Genomic DNA, 26338 nt, shown 5'->3' on the forward strand with positions numbered 1-26338 from the left:
ATATCACAGTTCTACGTATATTTAAATATACTCAATTTACGAAACGTAGTGTTTGTAGATGTAATTGAGGTCTATAATTTGACTAGAAATGCTTATTATGGTACGCACAGCACATAAGTAATTGCAAAAAACGCTCATTTAATCCTATGTAACATACATATATGACTGTATATGGCTTAAACAAGTGTCGCCATCTGTAGACTTCTCCGTATGTACGCGTTCATACGAGAAGACATCTTCATATAGCTCCCTTTTTTACCTAATTCATTAGAAATACACGTGATCTAAATCTAATCCTATCTAGAAATTAAATTGTAACTATAGAAAAAAAAATATTATAGTGATGTTCTATATCACATGTATTTTTAATGTACCCTTAATACGGAACTACTCCTAGTATAATCGGTAGTGCTATTGTTTGTTTTTCTACTTCACACTTCTAGTATACTACTCCATTGATTGATTCCTGTTCTTTGAGCTACAGAAGGACGACAACTTAAATTTATGGATAATTATATATATATATATATATTAAATATATATATATCGTATGGAGAGAGAGAGAGAGAGAGAAAAAGAGAGAGAGAACTCTGAGACTAATGAGGGATGGTGGAGGTACAGCGGGGGATAGACAGTCAGGACAAACTGGCAAAATGCTGAGCCCCGGGTTCTTCGGTACAGGAGGACAACAAGGCCACAGTGAGTGAGTGAGAGAAATCAGAGATAGGAGACGATGTCCTGACAGGCCGCCGATGCCGCCATGTGCTGTCAGCTATAACAACAACGATCATAATAGTAGTATAACAATAATACCGACAGTAACAATTATAATTGTCGTTGTAATAATTACAGGGCAATAGGACCAATCAACATAAGAATCACATCGCAAAAATCAATTCGGTGCGACTCGAGGGTCGGGGGCTGGCCTCTCTACGACATCGAGTAAATTTCTTTGTGTGGATATATATATATATACTCACATATATATATATATATATATATATATATATATATATATATATATATATATATACACAGAAAGATAGATATATTGAGAAACGTTTGTGAAATCAAAGCTCAATGTATAGTGGCTGTAGTGGTCAGGACTCTGAAGAAGAAGCGTCAAGTAGCGTGCTCGAAATTACAAAGTGACTATTAACAAACGAGCAGTGAACAGATAAACGTAAGGCCAAATGCACTTGCAACTGACTGAAAATGAACAAAGGTCATCAATTTGTAAAAACACTGACAAGAAAAAGAAGGCAGAAAAATCACATGATGATAACAGTGTGTGTCTGAGGGGAATTGTGGAGATATCGAGAGGTGGGCATACAGTATTGAGATTTAGTGTATATTGGTCGGATTAGGCGACCTCAATCGTGAGTATTACGTACGTAAGAGCGATCTGTGATAATTGACAGAAGTCAAAATCTGTTATTATAAAGGTACTAGCAATTAGAGATAAATCCTTTGTTATGGGATATATCGTTACCGAATTAACGATACGTATGTGTGGTGTCGTAATTAAAGGTGCCTGTGTATGTGGGCACATTTGTGTGTGTGTGTCTGTCTAATTATACAATGTTCTTAATATATCTACTACCTTTTGTGGCCACAGGAGTGAGTATTAGGCAAACATTTGTCTCACTTCGTTTGTATAGTTAAACTTGCCTGGTTTTGGGTTTGTGGTTTGTAACGACGGTTCCCCTATTCTACCATACCAGAGAAATCGAATTTTGTAAACGAGGCTTGCAATGCAAGTAAGACATAACATTTACGAGTACCCGTTCTAGACAACTCTTCTGTTACCGATACGGGGGCTTTTCTAATAACTGTCTATGAGCAGAGGAATAAAGGAGGCTTTTAGGCTGTCGTCAGCAACCGGAGTTTGATGACGGCGCAGTGCGGGGAAACAAGATGTGTGTGATACGTAAAGTGGCGTACGAAATGGCTGTACGAGGCGCAAATGCGGAAGAGATAGCACTGGTCGATGAACGGTGCAACTGGCCAACAGTGGTCTGTCGAGTGAGTGCAGGAACTGAATCGCTTGAATGCAGTCATTGACGTGGTGATAAAGTACGAGGTAATAACAGACACAACCATTTTTACAGGTATCGTAAAAAACGTCCCATATTATTTCTTGATGCGCACGCATACAGGCAAAGGTGACTCATAAGCAATTGCTTATTAGCGCTGGACTTCTGGATAGTATCCATACGAAATATAGAAAAAGTGTTTACGTAATCTTTGGAGGGTGTGTGTGATTGTGTGCGTCATGTCGTGGGGTAAAAAGTAACGTACAGAAATAGGCACAACTACTGCAGATGTAGAAGCTGTAGCAGCAGTAGCAGTCGTAGCAACACTAATAAAGACCCATGTGTGTCCACAAATCCAAACATTACAAATACTAGTCATTAATATGTAACGGCGATTTTGTGCATTGAACAAAGAACGCTGCATATCTGCGCCATATGTAGATGATCGACGATCACGGAGTAGGGTTCGCAACTTACGGGTAGATCAGATGGAAAACAGTAGAAAACATCAGATGGCAGCAACAGGAGATTACTGGCGCGTCGAGGAAGACAGCTCCATGAGAAAAGGATAAACAAAGGATTACACAGCTTTGCTTAGCTTATTGATGCCACGAAAAAGGGAGAGCGTATAAGGGCGAAAGGCTGGGCGACAAGGGTTAGGAGAAAATCGGACATCGACGACGACAACGACAACAAAAAGCGACGACAGCAACACGAACAACAACAACAACAACAACAACAACAACAACAACGAACCACGTGTTGACAACGATTGTTGCTCCATACGAATGATGCATGTGCATGTGCTACGACAATGATATTGGAGGTAGCAAGAGACAATGATGATGGTGATATACATTTTTTAAGAGGTCCAACAGATAAGCAATAGAAATACACGAGTTAGTCTTGTGCTCGATCCATTCGTATGGTGTATGGAATTACAATAGTTGCTAGGCGATTTGCTTAAATGGCCATAATTGAGGTGGGCGAGCAAAGTGGTTCATGCTCGGCTCAGCAACAGGCCACGTTTTACTCGTATTCGCGCATCTCAAGCGTAGAAGTGTTGATGGTCATGCGCCGTGAATGACACTCTAGCGACACTGCCAACTAAATATATAAAATTTTATATATTTTTCTTTCAAGACAACGTACACATGAGGTGTAACTATCGTTCATGAATAGGAACGTGGGCAGGATAAAAGGCGTTGGCGTGAAATTAGAAGTATTATGAAACGAGGCAATGGAATAGAGGAAAAATAAGTGACCTACCATTGGCATTATTGGTTGGGTGGTTCGTACAAACAGGTTGCGTTAAATGACGCTGATACAAGAAGTAGAGGAAAAAAGCAAGGACGCATTGTAAACGATACGATCATGATGACAATTATCAAACGGGAAGACATGATTTAGAGACCGATCTACGTATATATATACATATATATATATATTGGTACGCAGATATACTTGGATTGCTGAAACTGTGAAATTGCTTCATCCATTATGTTTCGCATAAATAGAGCGATAAAAGCAACTTCCATTGCTAAGGCCGCTATTTCAAGAAATAGGTGGTCGACTCTAAAAAACAAAAATAAACAGCTATGAGGGTTACTATGCTTGGAAATGACAGCTCGACCTGAAAAGACACCCTTTCACAATTAATCGGAATCACGCCGAATTACATACGATGACTGGCGATCGTCGTTGATGGCCAGTGACGTTTAGCCTGTTCCGCGACACCGACCTTAATCAGTCACTACGCCTCCGAACTGTGGGTGTAATGGCAAAAACAATAGCAAACAACCAATTCGCAATAAAACATAATACCTTACTTTTCAATGTGAAAATATGGACTTCGTAAAACTATGCTGTAATAGCAGGAAGTTTTCTCGTTGACGTCCGATAATTGACGCCGGCGGCGTTCTGGTAGGCATAAAGAAAAAGCGTATAGTCTGTAATTTTGCTGTTGGAAAAACTTTCAAGCTAGCACAACAAACGACAGACGGAATAGGCAAAAATTAATTTAAATACGTAATGAGGAATGAAAACAGAGGTGGTGAAAGCGGGTACGCTTTACGCGTACACAGTTCCAGCAAACCAGACTATGCTAGGTGACTGGCTTATGAATCGTGGCCTTGAATAACATCGTAAGTACGGCTCACGACTTCAACTACATGTAATTAATGCCAGTCTAGACAGTCATCACCGTCTTCTTTTATATCCCGTAAACTATGTGAAGATATCCATGAACGAACAGATAACACAACCTTTTGAGTCGTGTGAATACCGTTTGAAAAATAGATGACGCCAATACAGTTTGTCTTGTCAAGCTTGACAACGCTCCGCCAGAAAGTCGTATATCCTCTATGACATCGTGAAGGCATGATGGAACACACGATGTGGCTGGCACATACATGTCCACGGCCAGTTGAATGAAGTAAAAGCTAGGGTGAATATTACAGACGCTAGATATACGCATGATATACTTGTGCGATATATACATACTCCTATCGAACAACCTTCACGTGTTCACTTCAGTATGGGGATGTAGTTTAATAATTTTGGTTAGGTCTTCTGCGAATCTACTCAACGTGTTGGAAGTGCATTTCGCTTTATTTTGTTTCTTTTCCGAGACCTGATTTGATATTAGCGTCAAGTTCAGGGCTTTGGGAAACTTGTGTTCCACTTTTTTGTCGGCCTTTTTGACATAGAACTTACGAAACACCACTAGACATTTAATATGTTCGATAAAGCATATACCAGGAGATGCAAACGGACCGATGGCCGAAGCAAAAAATTTGCCCTGGGATTTTTCTCATGTTTACAATGCGTTAAACGTCTATAGAGCTCACATTCATTGCCTTTATGCGCACAAACAAGATGGCTCCTAATTTTTGATCCCGCATATATTCAGGCTAATTGTATATTGTACACTGAATACAGGAAGTTCAGTTCTGACGAACTATGAGGTTAAAAACCGTCATTTTTTCCTCCATCTTTAGATATTTAATCGGCTGCCATTATAAGCAAATCATATTATCACCTCCGCCATCTTCTTTCGTTTTCTGATTACTCTCAATGTGGCTAAGAAACTCAGTGAGATTTAGATTAAATCGTGACTGAGCGACCTCTGACGGCGGGCGAATGCCTAAACATTTTTAAATACGAAATTATTACTACTACTATTATTATTTCTAATTGTCGTAGTAGTCAAATAGAGATAAACTGGCTGGTGCTGTCATCGCCGTCACCATTGTTCTCTCTAGTTCCCTTTGCCTTTTTTCCTTGCTGTCCTTGTTGTTGTTGTCGTTGTTGTTGTCGTTGTCGTCGTGGTCGTGGTCGTGGTCGTCGTCGTCGTCGTCGTTGTTGTCGCCGTCGCTTAAGTCGCTGGAGCAAAATTGCTGGGTCGACGTATGTTTCAGCCGCCATGCTTCCATATTTTCCTCGTTCCAAATGACAGATGAAGTTAAAACACTGCCGCTCAGGCATCTGCACAGATGGAGCGCCAAAGGCAGAAGTAGCAGCGGATGGCAGCACCCCACAGAGGCCGAAGCGAAAAAGCTGATAGTAGCTCTAGCATCGACATGTTAACCGGTACTGCCAATACGGACGGCATAGACGCACAGCTCGAACCATAGCGGATCCCTAAAATAAACTGCTGCGATTGTAACCACTGTGGCAGCCTGTAATAAGATAGGGCGGAGCTAAGGGCAAGAAAAGAACAGACAGGAAAACAAAGCGAGAAACACGGAATAGCTGTGAACAGCCGTTGCGCGTGCTTTAAGGCTAGAGCTTTCTGCTGTTCAGCTAACCGCTGCTGCTGCCGTATGGATTGTCAAGCAATAACTAGCTACGCCATGACAGATTTCTAAAGTAACGCTATATATCTACGGTAGCTGTGTAAGTGTGCCTTTATCTGTTTAAAAGGCTGTCAACGTGTGTATGTGTGTGTGCGGTGTTGTTCCTCTCTGAACACTTAAATGAGAAGGAAAGGCCCAAGGCCGGAATAGGTAACCGAGCTGTGCTAGCGGCGATAGCAAGAGACAGTCATGAGGACGTTAGCGCTCCCTAGTGGCTGCGGACAGTAGAGGGTGGGAACACAACCAGCCATCCCAATAACACCAGGCTCAATATTCTAGTTGGTCAGTGAGCCAAGGCCTCGTTTAACTCACCTTACTACTATTCCTTAAGAAAGCGGTTAATTTGCACAAAAGGCTAGCGCAGATTGCAAGCGAATGGTGGCTAACACGGGCGTCTCGCGAACCTCGACGGTTTCCGAAGCATCGGTATCCGCTGTGTGCATATGATGCTATACAAGGTCTGTGCGTGCTTCTATCTGTCCGGATGTATGTGTACCAGACAACGTAATCACGTGGACTCCATCGGCCAAGGTGCCAGTACTTCGTTGTTCTTCTTGCCAAAGTTCAAGCCTTCTCCAAACAGAAGCGCCTCGAAGGCCTATCGCGTAAGGCTTTCAGGCTCCTGCCCCTTGGGGTTTGGGTTTAACTCCTTCTTTTCAAGCCTCTACTGAATTCCGTAACTTTACAATGAATGCGGGTGTATGCCACTGCAACTCCCATGCATGCGAGGTCTAACGGGCCTCCCTCGCTGCACTAGTAACTGATTGTATATGTATTTGTATTTGCGTTTGCGTGATCTTTTGAGTGCCTTAGGGATGCCAGTATAATAGGGGCTACTCACTCTCAGCTCCATTCGCACTTGAGCCTAATGTGGCGATTCCCTGGGCCGTCCGGGACAGTAGGTTACCTAGGTACGCTTGCTAGGCCAGTCCGAGCGTTACGTAGTTAGAAAACAGGGAATGTCAGGGACCGTTCGGCTAGACTTACTCAACCGTGTGTCTGTGTGTATCTGCTTTATATGTGGATAAGAGCAATCGGTAAGAATGTCTGATGATGTTTTTGTCATTGTATTGTTGTCATCATTATCATAATCTCATATAGGCTTGTGTATCACGAACAATATCTCAAGTACGCCGGAGCATCCGCATAAATGGTCTGTTTTCCGATCTGGTCATCGGCAAAACTGTAGTAGCGTTCCTTGATGGGTAGTTAGCCATGAAAAACGTATGCTAGTACCCATGTTTCCACCCTGTTCCAGATCCATCACAGACCCGACCACCAATCGGGCGTATATTCTGCTACAGAACATAAGAGCAGAAGACTCGATTGAAGCGATTCAATTTGCATGTAGTATGGAAATAATATTCTACCTGTTGTTAAAAAACAACCATTCGAAACATGTTGAATAGTTCATGTCACTTCGAGGCGCCCGAGTTACTATTATTTATTGATTTGCTCAGTTACTATACCGGCGAAACGCATTATACCACCTCGTTGGACATCCCTGCCATATTGCATTAGCTATGCCGTTAGATAGAGAGAGAATTCACTCGGCACATGAGCGTGTGGGTGTATGTATTTTGTGGGAAGAGGGAGTGGGTCACTAAAAACGAAGGAACAAGCTACGAAACGCAAACGAAAAATATTAAGTGATATTATAATGAATTGTTCGAAGGCTATCCCACCGACGCCTGGAGAAACGGCACGATACAGTCATATAGCTTGGCGGTGCAAGTCGAGGAGTTAGGCAGATCTTTGCAGAACCAATGTGTAACAAAGACTTATAGTTAAGTAGTTGCCGGGGATACTGATATAAACTGACAGGTTGACACCTCACCGACTGTGAATCGAATGTGGACATCAGCGTACTTTTCTATCAACGAGGGCTAATTTCAAAAACAGCGAAAGAGAATCAATTATCAGCTATCACACGCTAACCGTATCTTACAGTTAGCATAGATACGTATTTATATACATACAGATCGAACAAATGACATACGTTTTAGGGCATGTAGTTGTCTTTACGATTAGATATTAGTGTACATTTAGCCATAAGGGTAAAAGTTCCACGAGAGCAGTAACCAATAACGAAGTTTTTCATCGTCCGCTTGTACCCCCGCCAAACGACATCGCCCCATCGCTAAGCTAACGAAACGAGGAATGTGACTATGGAACAAATAGGGCTAGAGAGATATAAAGGCGGAAAGAGGCAACAGGTGCGCTGTATCCGAATCAGATAGATTAGCTAGAACGCAGGGAGTTCGAAGAGAACAGAAAACAATTGACTATGACACTTATAAAATGTCAGTTCGCAAAATGTTGTGCCTACAATTTGTTTCTGCTTAGTGGCACGCTTTTTGTTTTAAAACTCACCGGCGAAAGTCTCCCTCTCTCAACATCTCTGTCAACTTCGGTGGCCTTCAGCTCGGCTTCGGCGTCGACCGACGCGTCGGCAGTAGCCGCGTTCTCGCCGAGGGCCACCCCTTGAAGAGTACGCAGGTTGCGCAGCTCCGTCGCCGTAGAGTGCTTTCTCTGTTCCCCCTGCAGTGGAAATATCTATGTACCAAACCCTTTTTGATAAAGCACAATTTTTGCACCACACCTCTACAAAGATTACGAGACGGACGGCAAAATGTGCATCGATGTGCTGACGATCGAACTTACCCAACTAACCTGGTCATTGCTCATTGTTGCCAGTAGCACTACCAGGAAACTAGGAAAGTCACACTCATTACTGGCCTGGCCTCAAAACTTACTTGGGTAAGAGGCCCGCAATGAACAATGATGTCAGGAAGAGGGCAGAGTTTTGACAGCATCAATGCACCGGCAGCCACTCTCGTGTCCTCGTAGCGTGATGTATAGAGCAGATAGTGGTCCAATGTGATGTAAAGTATATTGCAAGATGGACAGCTGACTGAGAAACTACGCGTGGGCGAGGCAAACCGATCAAGCTGCGAGGTGCCTACAACGATCAATAGGGCCTTGCGTTCCCTTGCAAAGGAAGAGCTTCTAGATTCACTGGCACATTGCCTTCGCTCGTCCTCCATCGACGCGACGAGATCCGCACCGCGTCGCCGGTGATTGTAGGAAATTATGATGCAGCTAGTAGCAAACTACTTGCAATCAAAACGAGTCGTTGGATCAGGGCAGTATTCTCTCGGGGAGAAGAGGAAATTTGTTATTATCGTCTCATTTGGCAGAGCTGATTTGTTTCCCGACAGTACTAATTGCAGTAGCGGTTATAGTAGTTGATCACTTTATTTAGAAAGAGCTACAGGATCAGTCAACGATTCTCTGTGGGCGGTATTCGCTGTTCAGGTGGTTTGGAAGGCTGTTTAATTAGGCAACTTCGTATGACATACTTTTTCAGCATCTCCTACTGAGAATCGAAACATTTTTTATGTAAATCTTATTTACTTTAATATCTCTTTAGTTTATCTTTGTGGATGAGGTTTCTGAGAGAAATGAGCGTCTATCAGTCTCTATTTTTATTGGTAACAGCTACGTATGAATCGTACCAGCCGTCTACGTTTGCCCGTTTTGTAACCACCGTTTTCGACGTGTCTCGTTGTATATATAGCTCGTTGCCCACCACCGAATAGGTTTGTAGACTGTAGGTACAACAGGGACTAGGAGTGTTCTGAGCTGGTGTCTATGCTATCACAAAAGGCAAAACCGTAAATGGCGACGGTGCTCCTAATCTAAAACATCCTGAACACTAGATTGGTGACAAGGGCTAGGATTTTTGTACGCTCGCAGATTTTCGTGATGCAATGAAAAGAGACGTGTACACCCAAACAGAAGAATTAGCAAATAGAGAAGTATGGAAACAATAACGGTAGAAAACATACAACTGCTGTTGCTGCTTTAGAGGTGTTTCAGCTTAGCTTACTTCAAATGTCTAAATGATCTGTTTAAGCTTTAGCGCAAGCTCGTTGCGAACATCTTTGATATACTTATGTATAGTTATGTGTCGATTATACGCCCTACGACGTGCGGCATAAAAACTGCGGATACGTTTAAATATTCAGAGACTGTTATTATGGAACAATGGTTACCTGACTGCGTGTGTGGCAGTCGATTAATTATCTGAGCGGTGGCTGGTGATAGCAGTTAAAAACTGACTCTGGACAGCACAGGTAGATTACTAGGCAATGGAACGAGACAGTATCGAGGTCAGTAGGGATTCAGGATAATGCTCACAGGATTATAGGGGGAGCGGGGAGAAAACTGGTGGGCCAGTGGACAGACACAATCGACTACGGGTGTGGATCGGTGCAGTTTGGTACGATACAATCATCATTACATCATCCTCATTGTCATCATTATCGACAACAATAACAATACAGCATACAATAGAGACAGCGATAGATAGATAGGTAAACAGATAGATAATATACAAATAGACAGAATAGCTCTAGACCGTCCTCTAAGGAGAACCAACCTTTGCTGTGCTTTGATCAACGGGTTTTACTATCTGAAAAAAGCGGGGGTAACAACAAACCTTAGGCTATCCTGCCGAACATAACTCTGTATGTATTCTACAATGGGAATACATAAATCAGTACGTTATGGATAAGCTGCTTTTGAGACACTGTTACAGCTACCCATTAGGGTAGAATACGCTATAGGTCATGAGCACAGAGATTAGAGTACATCAAGTTTCTATTAATAATAAATGTAATTTCATTTTATTTCTACCCTGTCAACGTGACATAGGTAAACGTGCATCAGAACGACAGTTATCGAAAGTGACTGAGCGAACGGACGAGCGGCGACATATCGACAAGAGGGCAACATCTCAGACAGAAAGGGAGGTAAGGGAGAAGGTGAGGGAATGAGGACGAGGCGGCGGCGGCTGGGGGGAGGCCAATCGAGGCAGATGAAGTTACATAGATAACGCATAGAGGGGAGTACAGTAGATAGAACGATAACGGCGAAGTAAAGCGCACAGATTCATATCGCGAATGATCACAATGTGACGCCAAGGGAAGGCACCAGATGAATAAGTTTTCGCCGTCGTCGTGGTCATCGTCGCTGCTGGTGCGAGCCGCTCGTTCCGGCTTCTGCTTCTTCTGTGGATCGGTCGTACATCTTTTCTTCCGCTTCATTGCCATCGTCGTCGTCGTGCACGGAGAATATATCGCTTGCTTTGGCATTCGTTGTTTTTTCACTGGCGTAGCAGGAGATTAACAGTAAATGTAGTATACAGTGCCGTTTTCCAGCCGTTGACTTCCATTTAAGCGAGGCTCACGATTTACCACATCTTCCTGTTCTTTCTGTTACTTCGGCGAGCAGCTTTCTGGCTTATGAGTTGTTTGCGTGTGAATCTATATCAGAACACTAGCAGGGCTTTTTAGAGTGGATACCTCTACTAGTTTTCTGAAGCTTTATCCTGAAGTTCTCTCTCTCCCTCCTCCAGGGGGGCTTTACTCTTCCAAGGACGACGGCTTCAGTTTCGATTTTGGTGGTTTCCAGACTATACCACCACGGAAGTGCGCTACTGGCTTTCGGATAGGAGAGTACTGCCATGTTGGGGAATACCGCTGGGAACAGTGTACACGGATAAAGGCAATAAACTTTCTGGAGTTTCCTAAAAACTGCTGCCGATGGTACCATAAAAGCATTAAAATAATGGAAATATGGGAAAAAAGTGCGGGTTAAGGCTGAGGTAGTGCCGGGGGAAAAGTTGAAAAAATTTACAGACGAATAGAACTAAAACGATAGAAACAAAATGTCTGCCTTTATCGGCGTTGCTATTTTGTGGCTGTTAAAGACGGCCAGTAAAAACTGAATGGTGAATGCGATGAGGCTTGCCTTTCCCCTTGCTGGCGGCTGCTTGCTTGTCTCGTTGTGCTGGCCCGGCCACGACGACATCTTCGATGGTGCGGGACACTTGCGGGGCAGTGACGCAAAAATGATGAACAGGAGTGGCCACATGTGCCGGACAGATATCCCAAAAATTAACTAACTATGTCGACACCGCAAAATAGAAGCCAGATACCCATAGTCAGAAAGATTAGTAACAGAAGGCCGTTTCGGATCCAGAAAAAGTTAGAACGAAGCTTAGCAGATGGCCATGATATGGAGAAGTCGGATGACGGGCAGCAGGAGCAGTAGAAAGACCATACACCCATCAGGGGTTAAGCTTTACGCGAGGCTTTTTTCGTTCAACTAGTGACGGCAAATATGGGACGGGCCTAGGAGACACTAGAACGTCGCGATGTCAATAGAGCGGTGCTAGTAGTAGATGAAATCCGTATTGCTTCCCTGGAATCACCTGCAGCAAATGCACGGCAGACTAAAGCACAACAATAAGGACGAGGAAAATTGCGTACAATAAATGGTGTATCCTTTACAATTGATGATGTCTAACGGAATAAAAAAGGTCTTTCGTGAAGGTCGTCGAGAGTGCAGCATGCTTTGATGGGTTTGGGAACAAGTCGACAGCGATTAAGGGACACGATACCGATAGAGCGACTTCATCTGGGTTGAGATCTGGCTGGGTTCCAAAGAATAATTCTGGCTCGATGCGACAACGCTACACATTCTATAGTCCCACACGTTAAAAAATATTCAACAAATTGAGTGTTAGGAATAGAATCGCGAACTCTGGTGAACGTTAGTGGCATAATCTAAAGAGTAGCAGGCATTACGATAGGAACAATTCATCGAATACCGGCAATAACCTAATGGACCCGCTGCATAGATTGCTAGCTGTCGGACTCAAAAGCTGACTAGCGGCCGCAAATAGGAAACCTTTGTCGTCTCAAACGACGAATTCGTTGCTTTTGCAAAGAGAGACGCAGAGTAAAAGGGGAAGCTCACAAAATCAACTGCCTGACGAAGCAGAGCTATTGCAATCCATTGAAGGTTCAGCATCGGCGAGTTTGTTAGGTTCCGACCGATGAACCCTATGCGCGTGAGGGTTAACCCTGAATGGTAGAACGGATTATTGAGATGAAACATCATTGATCCGCTTGGTCCGATCTGGTATCACGTCCAGCCTTCTTCATAACTGTGGCCAATCCAGATCCGGCTAAAGTTCACTCTCCAAACTCATCATCTATTCTACAGCTACCCAGAACAAAGCAACTGAATTGTGAGCTCTCATGACTACGGCAAGATCTGAGACCCGAAGCCTTCTGCGGCCGGTTGGCCCGTGAAACATTGCCTGACACCAAAATTGCTGCCTTCAAATGGCAACCCCAGTAGTAACGCTACCAATCTGAGTAATAGATATGATATAGCCTAAGAGATCATGAACTATAACAAGGGTTGGAAAAAATCGAAAGGTAGCTATTGAGGTCAGATCAAGGAAAGCGTCAAAAAGTGCGCTCAAGAGGCTTCGAAAGTACTAGCGGTCGTAAGGATTCTCTGTACAAGTGTATATATATATATATACAAACACACACAGAAGTGTCGTTAAGCCATCACATACGACAGCAGTTTACATGTAGATATAGAAAATTATGTATAAATATGCCCAATAGTATCATTTATGTAAATGTAATATTTATCTACATGAAGAGTACTCGTGGTACATGTTATTCATATACACTAAACGTAATCGTATTTATATGCGACTGATCACTTCATTTGGACGAGTCAGCTAAAAAACGAAATTCAAATCAATGATCTCATCTGTACATATGGCGGAGCGATGCACAGTGAACGAACTGGACGAAGGCCGGATCATCGGCGGGACCACCTCGGCAATAAGGGCTAGTGAGCGTTGCCTACGCCGGACGCCAAGAATGCCCTTTTAGTTTCCTACTATCACTATTAATTGGCTAGTATAAAGCAAACACACACTCACACAGATGGTTATTTAGAACGTGTACTAGCTAAAGGCACTGATATACTGGGGGAGGCAGAAATGCTTTGTAGTAGCGGTGCCGATAGTGGCGGCGTTATGCGAGTACGATTTGTTGTCATCTCCAGCAGACTACACGCATCATCTTTGCGCTGCATCAGGCTTCTAAGGCCCATGCAGAATTAGCTGACTACTATAAGTATGTACGAAATATGCGAAACTGCTAATGGTTGGTAATAGCAATTAGTCTCGAATTCACGTAGCACTAAGTTCGTCAAACGACTCGGGTTCGAGTCGTGGACGGCGTCCTAGAGTTGCTTGAGTCTGCCTGAGCTCGGCTTGTCTCTCTTGAGCAAGTGGGCGCCGTAAAGATGCTAGAGTACTCACTTAGAAGTGGGTCCATGGTTCAGCGCGAAAAAGAAAGTTCAGAGACTCGAACAAACCGAAACTGATCAAACACGGTAGAAATGCAATAGTGCAGTGTTACAACGATTTGCTAAAAGTATGCGCTTGCAAATTCTGACTGTACGTCAGTCATATCATCTAAAAGCGTCCGGGGCTGACCCGTACCCGTGAGTCGGTTCATGCTGGCCGAGAGGCTCCGAGATCAACAGACACATTAGGTTAAGGGGCACCGGGATGCTGAGATTAGGTACCAGTACAAATGTTGCTCAAATGTGCTTACGTCCACACCATTTACATAGATGTGGATATTATAATAAATTAAAAAGAACATTTCTCTTATAACATAATACTTTGACGAAATAATGTCTATGTAGTACATTTCAATCTACCTACCACAGAAGTTCAGTCGTATAATATTGCACGTTTATAAGATTCAGAAAAAAAAAGTGATATATTATAATAATGTGCCAAAATGTTTCGAGTCGTTGAAGTCTCTTGAATGGAGCTCGGCAAGTTATCGAGTTTGCCTAATATAGGAACTGCAAAATGATATATATGCATTTTCCTGTTGCGGACAGTGGTATCTCACCTGAGGCATGAGTTGATCCGTGCTGCCCACACGCGTTACTTTGTTTCGGTTCGTGAACTTCTTGACAAACTTCTCGACGTTGGCATTGTACTTCATGAAGGTCACGTAGGCGGCATAACATGATAGCAGTATGAGCGCTTCCCACCAATGAATGACGTTGTCCCGGAAGAACACGATAAGTATGATGAGTATGATGGAATAGAAGGACACGTCACGGAAGAGTGGCCACCACGTCAGTTGGAGGACGCTCTTTGAGAAGATGGCGCACATCGAGATCACAAACAGGATATTGAAGACGGCAGATCCTACGATCGTACCAATTCCTGCAATAAGGCCAATTTAATTATGCAAAATCCCCATTCAAAAACATATCGCGATTGTTCTACATTTTACACATTCTCTATATACATGCGTAGTCGTTTTGACTTCCTACCGTAATCCTCTGTTAAATAAGGAAATAGTATGCCGTAAAGTCGTCGTTAGAATCAAAAGTGCTAAAGGATAACCTTTTTCTGAATATATCATCCAGTGTTGATTTCCTAACGACGTGCGTAGCCAACTTAATAAACTGAACTTTTCCTCTCACTACCCTCTAATCGTACTTTGTCCTACAAATTCTATGATTCTCATCGAAATGTAGATTACGTAGCCAGGATATTATTAAGCCAAATTAATGCAAATGCCGACAAAGGTATCGTTGAATACTGATATTCGAGTAAGGAACAACGACTACGTACTTAGCCTCTTTTTTGCCCTGTGCCTTCCACGTGACATTATTACCGCTAGTATGCATTATAGTGCTCACTTGCTCTTTGTGCTTGGCCTAGTGAGGCGTGTCGGGTATTACCCGCTCGCTTAGTTGTTACTTACCTACGTCATCGAAGGAGATGAATACGCCGATGACGCTAGTGAAGAGCTCGGGCGCTGACCCGCCCGCTGCCATAAATGTTGCTCCCGCCACGTCTTCCGAGATGGCAAGCTTCTCGGTTATAACGTCGAGTGCGGGAATAAAGAATTCATCACAGACAATCGCTAGCGCTACGAACATATAAACAAGACCCGTGATGTGTAATATCACAGCTCCTTGACGCCGCTCTGTAACCGAAAACAAATCTGCAGGAAATTGTGCTGAACCGCTCGGATGTTCTGCTGCTGTTGTTGATATTAGTCCCATTGTTACGCGATCATTGACGATTGATGCCGTAGTGAAAACGAATGCAGTACGGCCAAGTGTTTATGGGTTCGTATGTTGATACGTTCGGCGGCGTCATGTCACAGCGCGGATACAATATGACGCATGTTGATGGATACGTAATTTCATATCGGGGCGGCGATGCAGTGCGAAACCAGGACCATGATTTCCCAGGCGAAAAAGACCGCATGATCCCACCCAACGCGAAGGCCACGATTGTATCCCAGGCATAGGCAGCAGTAACGACAGTGACGCCGCCGGTAACGAGACGAAAAAGACCATACGAACAAGAAACCAAAGCAGCAGCAGCAGCAGGGGAAAAGCATAGAACGGGTAAAATTATAAGGGGAGGAAACGAACGACAACAACAATAAGAACAGCCCGTTAGTTAATGTCTACAACTATCTTTATAGCTTTTCTTGCTTGAACCCCTCCTCCTACTGCCAGTGTCCCTGATGCTTGCGTTACGTCGCTTATCGCAATAGCGCAAGCTGACTTTTCCTTGTCACGAAGCGGTTCGCCAACGGTACTTGGCATGAACAGGGGCCAGTGACTACTCTAATTGGTTAGTTGGACCTGCTATGTCGCCCGACAGACGCGCTGCTGGCTAGCAGCGTTTTCCTACCTACGAAAGAAAATAGAACTGCTATCGGTATCGCCGCCGATCTGCAATAACACGCAAACGCAAGCGATGGTGGCACACGACGCACTTTTTCAACTGTTTTCTACAGAAACGAACATACTAAGGCTAGCTGTGGCAAATGGTCGTGAGGTAGTTTGTACCGGAAATATCGATCAGAAGCATTTATTTGAAACGAAAGAGAAAAATATGCTAAATTGGAAATGGGTAGCGCAGGCAAATAGGGACGCACTTTAATTCGCAGTAGCTATTGTACCCAACGAGACCTGTACATTGAAGCTTTGTGCCTGTGACCACAGCGCCAGGGCCATAGATATGGTTATAGCGCCACTGATGGTCATCACTATGGTTATCTCTGTCGTCGTCGTCATCATAGTGACAGTTGCGGTAAGGCGAATGACGTAGGACCAGACGATCTCTGCGTATCAAATGCTAAAGAACAGGTAGAGATAGCTGCTACTTTTGTACCATGTACATTAACATGCGAGAACGGGACGAGAATAGCCTTGAAACGTTGTAATAAACTGTTGGCCATAGAGCCTGTGGCACTGGAATGCCGGCGATAAATCGTCGAGGGCCTACGTCCGCGTTGACTGCTGTTGTTAAATGACACTAGATGAGAATAGAAAAAGATGAGCGAGCGACGTTACTGAAAGGTAATAGTGTGTCGCGGAAACACGCAGAAGCCGGGGGCATGAAGTAGGGACTTGGTACTGGTGATAGTTCAATCGGACAGAAGGACATCAATAGAAACAAGTTAGGCGGTAGCTCCAGCACCGGTGCAGTATGCCAGTCAATCTAGTCGGCTGACTACCATAGGAAGGTACGAACCAAGGCGTAGGCACATTTCGTTTCGTGCTGGGAACCAGTCAGCCCTCTTTTTGATGGAATTACGCCTAACGGCGATACCGGACGTAGCACTCGAAACATAGAGGGTCCTAGAGAAAAGCGAATGCTTGCTGACCACCCGCCGACTAGTCAAGCTGTCCACTCGCCCCGATATGGGGTCGAAGCTTAATGATGGTAGAATTACCAGGATCGGCCTTGGCTCTTAGTGTCACTTAACTGTTTCAAGTGAAGCAATTTGTAGTTTCACGTAGTGGTTTCAGTCCTTGCCATTACTATACATGAGGGATCGACGAGAGCCAGTCCTTTTTAAAATAAGGACTCCGGTTTCCTTTTTTCTCTATCTTTATCTGCTGCCCATTGACCGCGGAACACGCTCTAGCTAGCTACCATAACCAACATATAATAGTAGAGAAATCCAATCGGGTACTAAGTAACCAGCGGAGGACCGGTGAATGAGGCGGACGCGAATCGATATGCGCATAAACAACATCAATGACAAATAAGTCCCCCGTTCCGAAAGCGGGACCCCAGGGTCTCTTTGTTATTCAAACCTCAATGCATTTCACTACCGTCTAAAAAAGATCAGTGAGATAAACGAGAATTACATGGAACTGATTTGACTCATATTGCCCTCTCAGACCCGCTTGCGATATCCAGTCACTTGTTTTACCCAATTTCTCGTTTTCCGTGGTAAGCGCATCGCGTCATCTTATTTGAAGTTAGTTGCTGGCCCATCTTGGTTACTATAATCCATAAATATGACTTTTTTAGAGTTAGTCAATACTTAAATTGACAACGAAAAGACATATACTTTTGAAATCTCGTTTACGTTCGTAACATAGATAAACAAACTGGTCCTACAGACAACTCCTAAACCGAATCAACCAATGTAAACCAACGATGTCTTGCTTGCACGATACATTTATCAAGATATTATTATCTAGCACCTTGAGTTTAGCCGGTAGCGTCAGTGGTATGGCGCACCGCTGCTGATTCTCTGATCAATATCGAAGTTACTGGCGAAAACGACGATTTTAACTTCGCTGGACTGCTCCGGGTTCACAACCTTATCCAACCAGGTGGGCCTAGCAAATAAAGATATTGACGACAGATTTTACCACGCACCGCGGTCGTAAGCAGTCCTCCAATCTGCCAAGTTTTCTACCCAGCAAATAAATGGACCTGTTCAATACAACCATCGCGCCTTATGACAGCTGCATTTGCTGCTAGCGGCCGGCTGGCATCATTAATGAGGCAAAAGTTCTTATTAGAACATCTATAGTAGGGTACTGTGTACGTGAACAAAGACCAACGTCAATGACGCACGTAGTGATAAGCATAGATTGCTGCTGCTGCCATTGCCACCGCTATCGGACAGAAAACGATTATGAAATCGTGAGAGGCCATTGCGTCCACCATACAGGTCTCCTAACGATTCGTTCGCGGGCGTTAGGAATACAGGGAGGGGACCGTGGTGGACAGCGATCCACGGATAACTGTGGCTAATTGAAAATACACTGATGGAACTAGATTTCGCTGGGTTAAGTGGAGCAAAGCAGGACAACTAAAGTACTGCGGAGTAATCAGTCTTCGAACCAATCATTGCCAGTAAGCAAGTATCAGCAAACGTATGATGCACATGTAGTAATAGTACCCGAGTACCAGTCGAGTTTGCAGCTGATGTTTTAGCTATGCAGAACTAAGAGTTATGTCTCACCCGTAGATAGACAAGCATGAAGATGAAGACAACTTAACACGATACCGCCAACTTCTAAGCGACTAGTCAAGGCACCGTAGGAGCGACTTCAGCAACAAAAAAGTTTTGGGCAAAATTACCTCGCAGACCAGTAAGTCAAACTTAGATGCATGGCTGAAAGTTTCCCAATCAAGGGCTACAGATGGCCCATATGCTGGCTAGTTAGACCCACATTGCCGACGGCAGCATTGCACCTCTTGCCTCCAGATAGGCAAACTGAAAAACACCGGCCCGGATCGAAGCCCTCAGCGGGTGGCTTTCGAGCCGTATGCCAAAGGTCCTGTTTGCTGGCACAGCGCACGCAGGGATTTATATATAAATATATACAGAAGCAAACTACACAGACAGGGAGTTCTTTCCGCAACGTCGTTCGTACAGGACGAGCCGATAGCACAACGATCCCTAAATATCTCATGTACCGGACTGCTGTGTAGGCGGGCATAATGAATGCTCACGAAAGGAAAGGATAAGTATTCTTAAAAATATGTGAAGAAATTGCTACAATTTTATATGAAATATGTAGTTGACTAAATCTATACGGACACAATATAGGTACCTTCGAACGCTATGTTGTGATTAAAAAAGAAGTTCTGTACAACCAGAAATCCGCCGCGGAAAGGACGATGCGGCTAAATGGTCGTAGAGTCAGTTGTACGCGTACTGCTTCTTCTTCGCGGTACGGCGCCCGTGTGAACACCGCACTGGTGCCTTTGAACTTTCGAACATGTTGAAAGCCGGCCGTGGCTGAAGCTGAAACCCAGCTTTGTTGTCAGGCCTGATTTGGTGGCCTCAACGTGCCGTCTGTCCTGCGCCGAAGCAGTGCATGACGACGACGCTAGTAGTTTCCATAGCAACAATAGGATCACAAAAGTTTGCCGCCGTTTGACGCGGAAAGTTGACTAAAAACGTTCTCAGCAGCTCCAGAGTTAAAGCTCGAATAGAAAGAGACGGTCGTGTAACGGTCGATCCCTTAAAGGTTGACCATCGAGAAAGCTGGATTCACACGGCAACGGAACCCTTTCTCTGTTCTCTTGACAACCAAACGAAGATGGACTAGATATATGGCTTTTTCTAGCATTAGCTTCAACATAGGCGTCACTGCCCAGCTGGCCGGCATAGAAGGCGAGCTATATCTTACGGAGGGCCTTTCCTTGGCAAGGGACGATCCACCCGCAAAACGCACTCGAACGCTGCGGTACCAATGATTATATGTCACTCTACAACAGCAGTTAGGAAGCTACCCCATGCCATTTGCACAACTTAGCAATTTTCGTCGTATGTCTGTTCATCTCTACGCTATGGCTGTCAGCTTGCAAGCCCAGTCCGCCCTCGAAGCTCAGACACGTCATATACGAGTAGCCAATTATAAAGCTGGACATTTACGGTGATTCTCATATGACCAAAGGGATGACGGTATCAAATTTGTCGATTAGTTTTTTGAGTAAGCAGAACTGTGACAAGTTCAGGGGAATTGGAAATCTGGGGCCTATCAAAAACGAAGTATATAGGTGGCGAGCGATTTAGGAGCGTTTCAACACGACGTAGCATTTCTGAACTTCGTAAGACGGATGCGTGCGAGGCGAAGTGTTTTATATGTCATCACCATTACTACCGCGGCAATACTATATACCAGTAATACAAATTAGCCGCACATACTGGAAAAATCTAGATATGGTGGGGTACACATTTCTGTGTAGGTACAAAAAAATATATATTGTGCTCCGTACGTGGCAAAATGAGGTCAATTTTACTTAATAATTAATAGTATTACTTTAACAGAACGTAACACAGTTCAATTGTATAATGCGTAATAACTCTAAGCACAAGATGACTAACTGAATACATAGTGGAGGTTGCTGGCTTAGTTTAATCGTAACACTAATAAATGCTACGTAATGTTTGCGTGGACGTAAGATGTTTGCGTGAAGTGCTGACCAATAACAGGCCATCAACATCGACATCACCCCGCTGGATTGACCCAAAAATCAAGCCTGTTTATTGACGCTTCGTTCAATAAAGCCGCCTCTGTGCTGAAAATGTTTGTTTTAGCATTTTCCTAGAACGGCTGTCATTTTTCGCGTACATAGTTGAGGATCGAGGTAGCATGCAATAAGGAAAAAGGGGTTCCTTGTATTTCGTACAGTCAGCGTGGTCCTTTCCGGTATGAGGTCAGACGTAAAGTAATCATAATGAATTGAATGTTATTACACTTATAACCTTACATTATATCGTACCAACTTATAGGATCCTGTATAATTTCATTGTTTACTTTATAGTACCATCACACTCGATGTATTGCGTACACGAACACATTTTGATACCTTTTTTTAGAGTAAATTATGCGATTTTTGGTAGAAAGAAAATTGTCCCAGATACATATAATAATTCGTTTTGTGTTTCGAAAGAGCAGACAGCTGTAGACAAAACAAATTAATAATAATAGTACTATGATTTAGCGACCCATAGCAACATTTGTTAAAAAAGAAAAAAAAACCTTGTCGTTCCTGGTGCTGCGGTCGTTTAGCAATAGACGTTTTTAACTTGCACCTGTTATCTTTGAAGCAATCATTCATCGTTCGAGCAATTTGCGGCTACAAACGGGTAATTTTTTTCCTAGCATTTAAACAAATTCGCTAAATTTACCTACTATGAGCATAGTGTATCGTCTTGCTGATAAAAGCCATATGAATGGCTCTGAATGAGGCATAACATATACTCGAGTACGGCTAGTGTCAAAATTAAATCCCGTATGCGTTTAGCTGTCACTTCCGAAAAAAATGCATGAGAAAAAAATGAAAAAAAAATTAATCAAGAAAGCGAATAGAAACAGTTTAACGAGTGACCAGACGGCTAAGCAGCAGCGGTAATAACTCATTACAGAAAACTTCTCTACATTGTCGGTAATATACATATTGGCATTTATATAATGGTTCGCAGCCTCATCGCTTGCATTTGTTCAAGTTGTTTTCAATATTGCCGCTTCTGCCGTCACAAGTATCATGGTTATTGATGTTTTTCCTGCACCTGCTTGCGCTGCCCCCACTCCCCAGTGGATAAACCCACTGGAGGCTTTATTTGCAGGCGTGATTTTTGTGTGTTATGCGTTCTCTCACGTTGTCTTCCCAGCTATATATAAGAACTGCTGTTTTGTAATCATTATACCTGTATACATCTGTTATGCGTCGCTTCTCTATGAAAGCTAGAAAGCTGCGGAGGGGCTCGGATGCGTACGCATATAAGCATGCATTTATACTAAATACGAACAGTTTGCCCTTCTTCTTCCCGAACGATGAGCGAACTGCCTTATCGGGGTTTCATTACTCAAAGCATCTGAGCAAATCGGTAGGTGGTAGACCGTACGTTGCGCGCTAAGGCCCACATCGGTAAAAGGACACGTGCTTATCGTGCCCTATATTATATATATCCGTATCCATATATGACTGGCAAAGTGCTGCATATACTATCGAAGTTTCTAGAATAAGTGTAAATGTGCTTGGGTATCATTGTGAGCCAAATTAGATTGGGCTATTTTAGAAGCGGACGAAGACGGCGCGAGCAGCCGCTCGTTCAGACCATGCTATACTGAACGGTTGGTCATCTACGCACCTCCCGAGGCCCTCATTTATGGAAGCAGACAGCGGCCAGTAGTGGTAGCAGGCTGCTCGAACGACAGGCACCTATTTGGGGGCGACCCTTTTCTCATCGTTTTACCCCGTTCTCAAACGAGCTATAGCTACCCAATGTGAGGCGAGACGGCGTTCCCGGGAGGGAAGGCAAGTTTGGCTTGAAGCCCGTAATGGCAGATGGCAGCGTGCCGTGGGTTAGACCTACTGTAATTCTTTGCTGAACTGCCAGGGCTGCCCGCTGCTTCTAAACGGCCTGGTCCATAAAGCCCTTAGCCTTGTTGTCTGACGCACGCACGCGCGTGGGCCCGACGGCGGGAGTAGGTCCTAGATTGAGCAAAAACGACAACGGCTGCCAGGTGCTAAGAGCGAATCATAAAATTGAGCGACACTCAACAGTCATTCCAGGACAGCTTTTCGTGGTGCTGCCAATGTGTGCACTCACATCCAAAAACAAGTGAGTCGCTCAGTGTCAGCTGATAAGTAGGCTTCTAGCGGACAACTAGCTAACAGCCAGGCTGTGGTGGCAGAGATCATCTTTTTTGCGGAAAATACTGTCCGGCCGCTGTTCAGGTTTAGTGGACAGCAAATCATCTACTCAGGGTGGACAAAATCTGGCTGCGAACGCGGCAGCGTATACGTGGCCTTCCGTCGCCCAGGTCTTTGTTATAGCCTGTAGGCGTTCGCGGGACGCATGGGCAAGCCAACATCACTTCGTTTTAAATGTCTGTCAGAATGGGGGACACGAAAAGTAAAGACCAACAGCCTTGTCTGCAGCAGTAGCTGTTTCACGAAATGAATATCAAGGTGATCCTAAAGTCCCGCCTAAACGCCTGCGGCGGTAACGATATTCATTCATTGAAAAGGGGTTGTTGCTGTCGTCTATTCGATATTCTACCTCTGCTGGTCTTGTATTTGAACAGATATTTGGCTTCTTTTTTCTAGCCGTCTCGGAAATCAGCCTCGGCCATCGAGACCCCCGCTCCCGCCATCTGTGTGTTACTGCGTCATGAAACTACAAGTGGATAGATGATGAAGTTCTGAAAATAGTACGAGATGGCGTCACTTTTGATTATATCATTGCAGCGTGGTTGCTCCGAAAACCTAGAAAATGTATTTTTGAGACCTACCAACACCACACAAATAGGCCAGAGCTGTTCTATTTCCTTGAATTTTACATGCAAGAGTAATATTACCCTACGTAATAGTCACAGTAGCAGCAATGACCATTCCATAACGTTGCATACAAAATTTATGACACATTAAGCTCTAGTAAAATTCGTCACTTTAGTTAGTGTCGCTTCATTTTGTGTGCGAGTTTTATCAAAAATAAAAATAATTAAGTAATGATAGCGCACGAGTCTGACAAACGACATATCAACATTGCATATTTGTAACGCGTAATGCTACACGACGCATTTTGCCCTTTATATGTATCTATAAACGATTAGGATACGAGTTATATAATATAAAATAATGAAAATAGTAAAAATCGTTACCATTTGTCTTGTTCGGCGCCGGGGTCGTAGCAGCGGTCGCGGCGTGTTGTAGTAAATTGCGCGAGTGGAAGCCCCCGTCGTGGAGGGCACAGTCATGGCTAGTAAATCGAAATATCATCGAGGCGGCATTATTGCTACCATCCGTGCCACCGGTTATACTACCATGGAACAGCGAATAGAGTGAGCCGACGAGGAAGGTGCTCAACAAATAGATCACAGGACTGCGAAGTCGTTTACGGGGCCGGCATCGGATGCCGCCCCGCGCCGTCGCCTCCAGCGTCACCAGGCCCATGCCGGTAGTTCCACTGTGCTGCTGGTGGAGATTCAGTGGCGTACGCCAGCGGCGACACTGATGGTCAATCCGTTTGGCGGGCTCGAGGTAGCAACGGCCGCTGTCGGTAAGCCGCTGGCCGAATCGATAGTTGCTAAGGACACCGACTAGCTGATGGCGATAGGCTGGCAGACAACAACAACGACAACAACAACAATGTCGGCAGGACGGTGCGCTGATGAACCTGCTTCTGCTGCCGCTAACGGACAATTCTCGTTGCCGTTGCTTTTGCTGCTGCTGCTGCTGCTGCTCTTGTTGTCAAAATCGTCACTGTAGAAGTATCGGTGGCACTGGTAATCGCCGCGCATGCTGGCTTTCCTTGTGCTACGTGCGCTTTTTTTTCTGCTCGTTGTCGTTTTTCGTTGGATTGAACTGGATGGTGAACGGCGCCTCAAAGGCCGCGATGGTCACTGCTGCTGCTCGATTGTTATGGTAACGATGACGCTGATAGATGGGTTGCCCTGTGTCTGTGTCGTACGGGGGCTAAAACGACAGGCTGGTACGGTTTCGCAGCAACAACGGCCAACGATATTGAGTGTAACCACACACAGCCTGGTCGCTGCTTGCACTTTTTCGTGAGCACGTATGCCACTGGGGCAACGAAAAAGAAGATAATGAAGTTTTACTGAAACTTGAAGGCATAGAAGAAGAAGAACAATCGTTGTTGTCGTGACGGTTACAATGTGCCGGCGATTGTAATAGGTCGTGTGCGCCTACCGGTAGCAGGTTATTTCTTGGGTGGTAATTTTATGTGTCGTATTATGGTTGTTATACAATGCTTGCTCGGTATATCGTTAGCATTGATATTGTTATTGTTGTTGATGTGGTGGATATTAGATAGTCGAGCAAAATAAGAACGAAGGACGATGGCTGAAATAACGAACGAACAAAAAACATCAAATGGTTAGAGCTTATGAAAAGCTGATTCAAAAACATCAACCGCCCAAGACTGCTAGTGATGTTAATCTGTTTGAAATAAACCTCAATAAATATCAAACAATTTCAAAAAGATTCAAGTCGCTTAGTAAATAATAGTACATACTAACTTTATATATACAACAATTACTCAAGTTGTTGTTTTACGGTCAGAGTCTTAAATTTGATAAATGCGAGACAACAATATACTGGCTAGATTTGAAATTTGCTTGTAGTCTCATCTTTATGAAATGTAGAACTTCGATAGAAACTATAGTTTGTTTTTGCTCAGTTTGTTGTGTTTTTTTCTATTTATTCTTATTAGCGCATGCATAACTGCAGGCGATAGCTTGTTCCCTGACGTTCCGGACGCTTCGTAGCTGGTGCTAGCAGTTGTGGGCGTTGCTAAGCGAGCGCTGTGGGGCTCGGGACAGAAGAGGAGCGTCAAAGCGTTTACGACGACAGCGATCTCGCAAAATCGGCCAGTTTGCCCCAGCAGTGACACAAAGGGGGCTATGCAAAGCAGGGCCATTCATTGTGTTCGGCGGGGCGTGGATAGCGGGCTTGTTCGCTGGCTGGCGAAACTGGAGGCCCTTATGTGGGTCAACATTTGCTGCTGCTGCTGCTGCTGCTGCGAGCATGAACCTAACATGCATCTAAATTCTGCTCAGTAACGTGTAGGCCTGTGATGATTGTATTGCGCACCTCCATTTCTATTTTGTAGAACTGATGTCCTTTCTATAGGCCGGCCTGTGTTTATTACCTATTCGTATATAGCCCTGTATGCTGACTTTGCTGACGCGGCTGCGTCTGTTCCTTTCTCTTAATGT

The 26338-nt window shown here is 44.2% G+C and overlaps 1 protein-coding gene across 9 annotated transcripts in view; it reads right to left on the bottom strand.

The window, feature by feature from the left end:
- The window catches only part of LOC111263627 (sodium/potassium/calcium exchanger Nckx30C), a 107106-nt gene extending 81497 nt beyond the window's left edge, over positions 1-25609 (bottom strand). For 3 of the 9 annotated variants that reach the window (XR_002682335.2, XM_022838895.2, XM_022838898.2), the window contains exons 1-4: positions 24263-25607; positions 15574-15855; positions 14704-15026; positions 8267-8434 (exon numbers count right to left, since the gene is read on the bottom strand). Coding sequence is in view for 8 of the 9 variants with exons in the window: in XM_022838895.2 (XP_022694630.1) it covers positions 8267-8434; positions 14704-15026; positions 15574-15855; positions 24263-24554 (1065 nt within the window). In the remaining variant the exon portion in view is untranslated. Of the gene's footprint in view, positions 1-8266; positions 8435-14703; positions 15027-15573; positions 15856-24262 lie in introns of all 9 variants that reach the window. The other 6 variants (XM_022838902.2, XM_022838900.2, XM_086969725.1 and 3 more) reach the window with 4 other exon arrangements.
- Positions 25610-26338: the final 729 nt, after the last annotated feature.

The sequence above is a fragment of the Varroa jacobsoni genome, unplaced genomic scaffold (assembly GCF_002532875.2).
Source record: "Varroa jacobsoni isolate VJ856 unplaced genomic scaffold, vjacob_1.0 scaffold_778, whole genome shotgun sequence".
Lineage (NCBI taxonomy): Eukaryota > Metazoa > Arthropoda > Arachnida > Mesostigmata > Varroidae > Varroa > Varroa jacobsoni.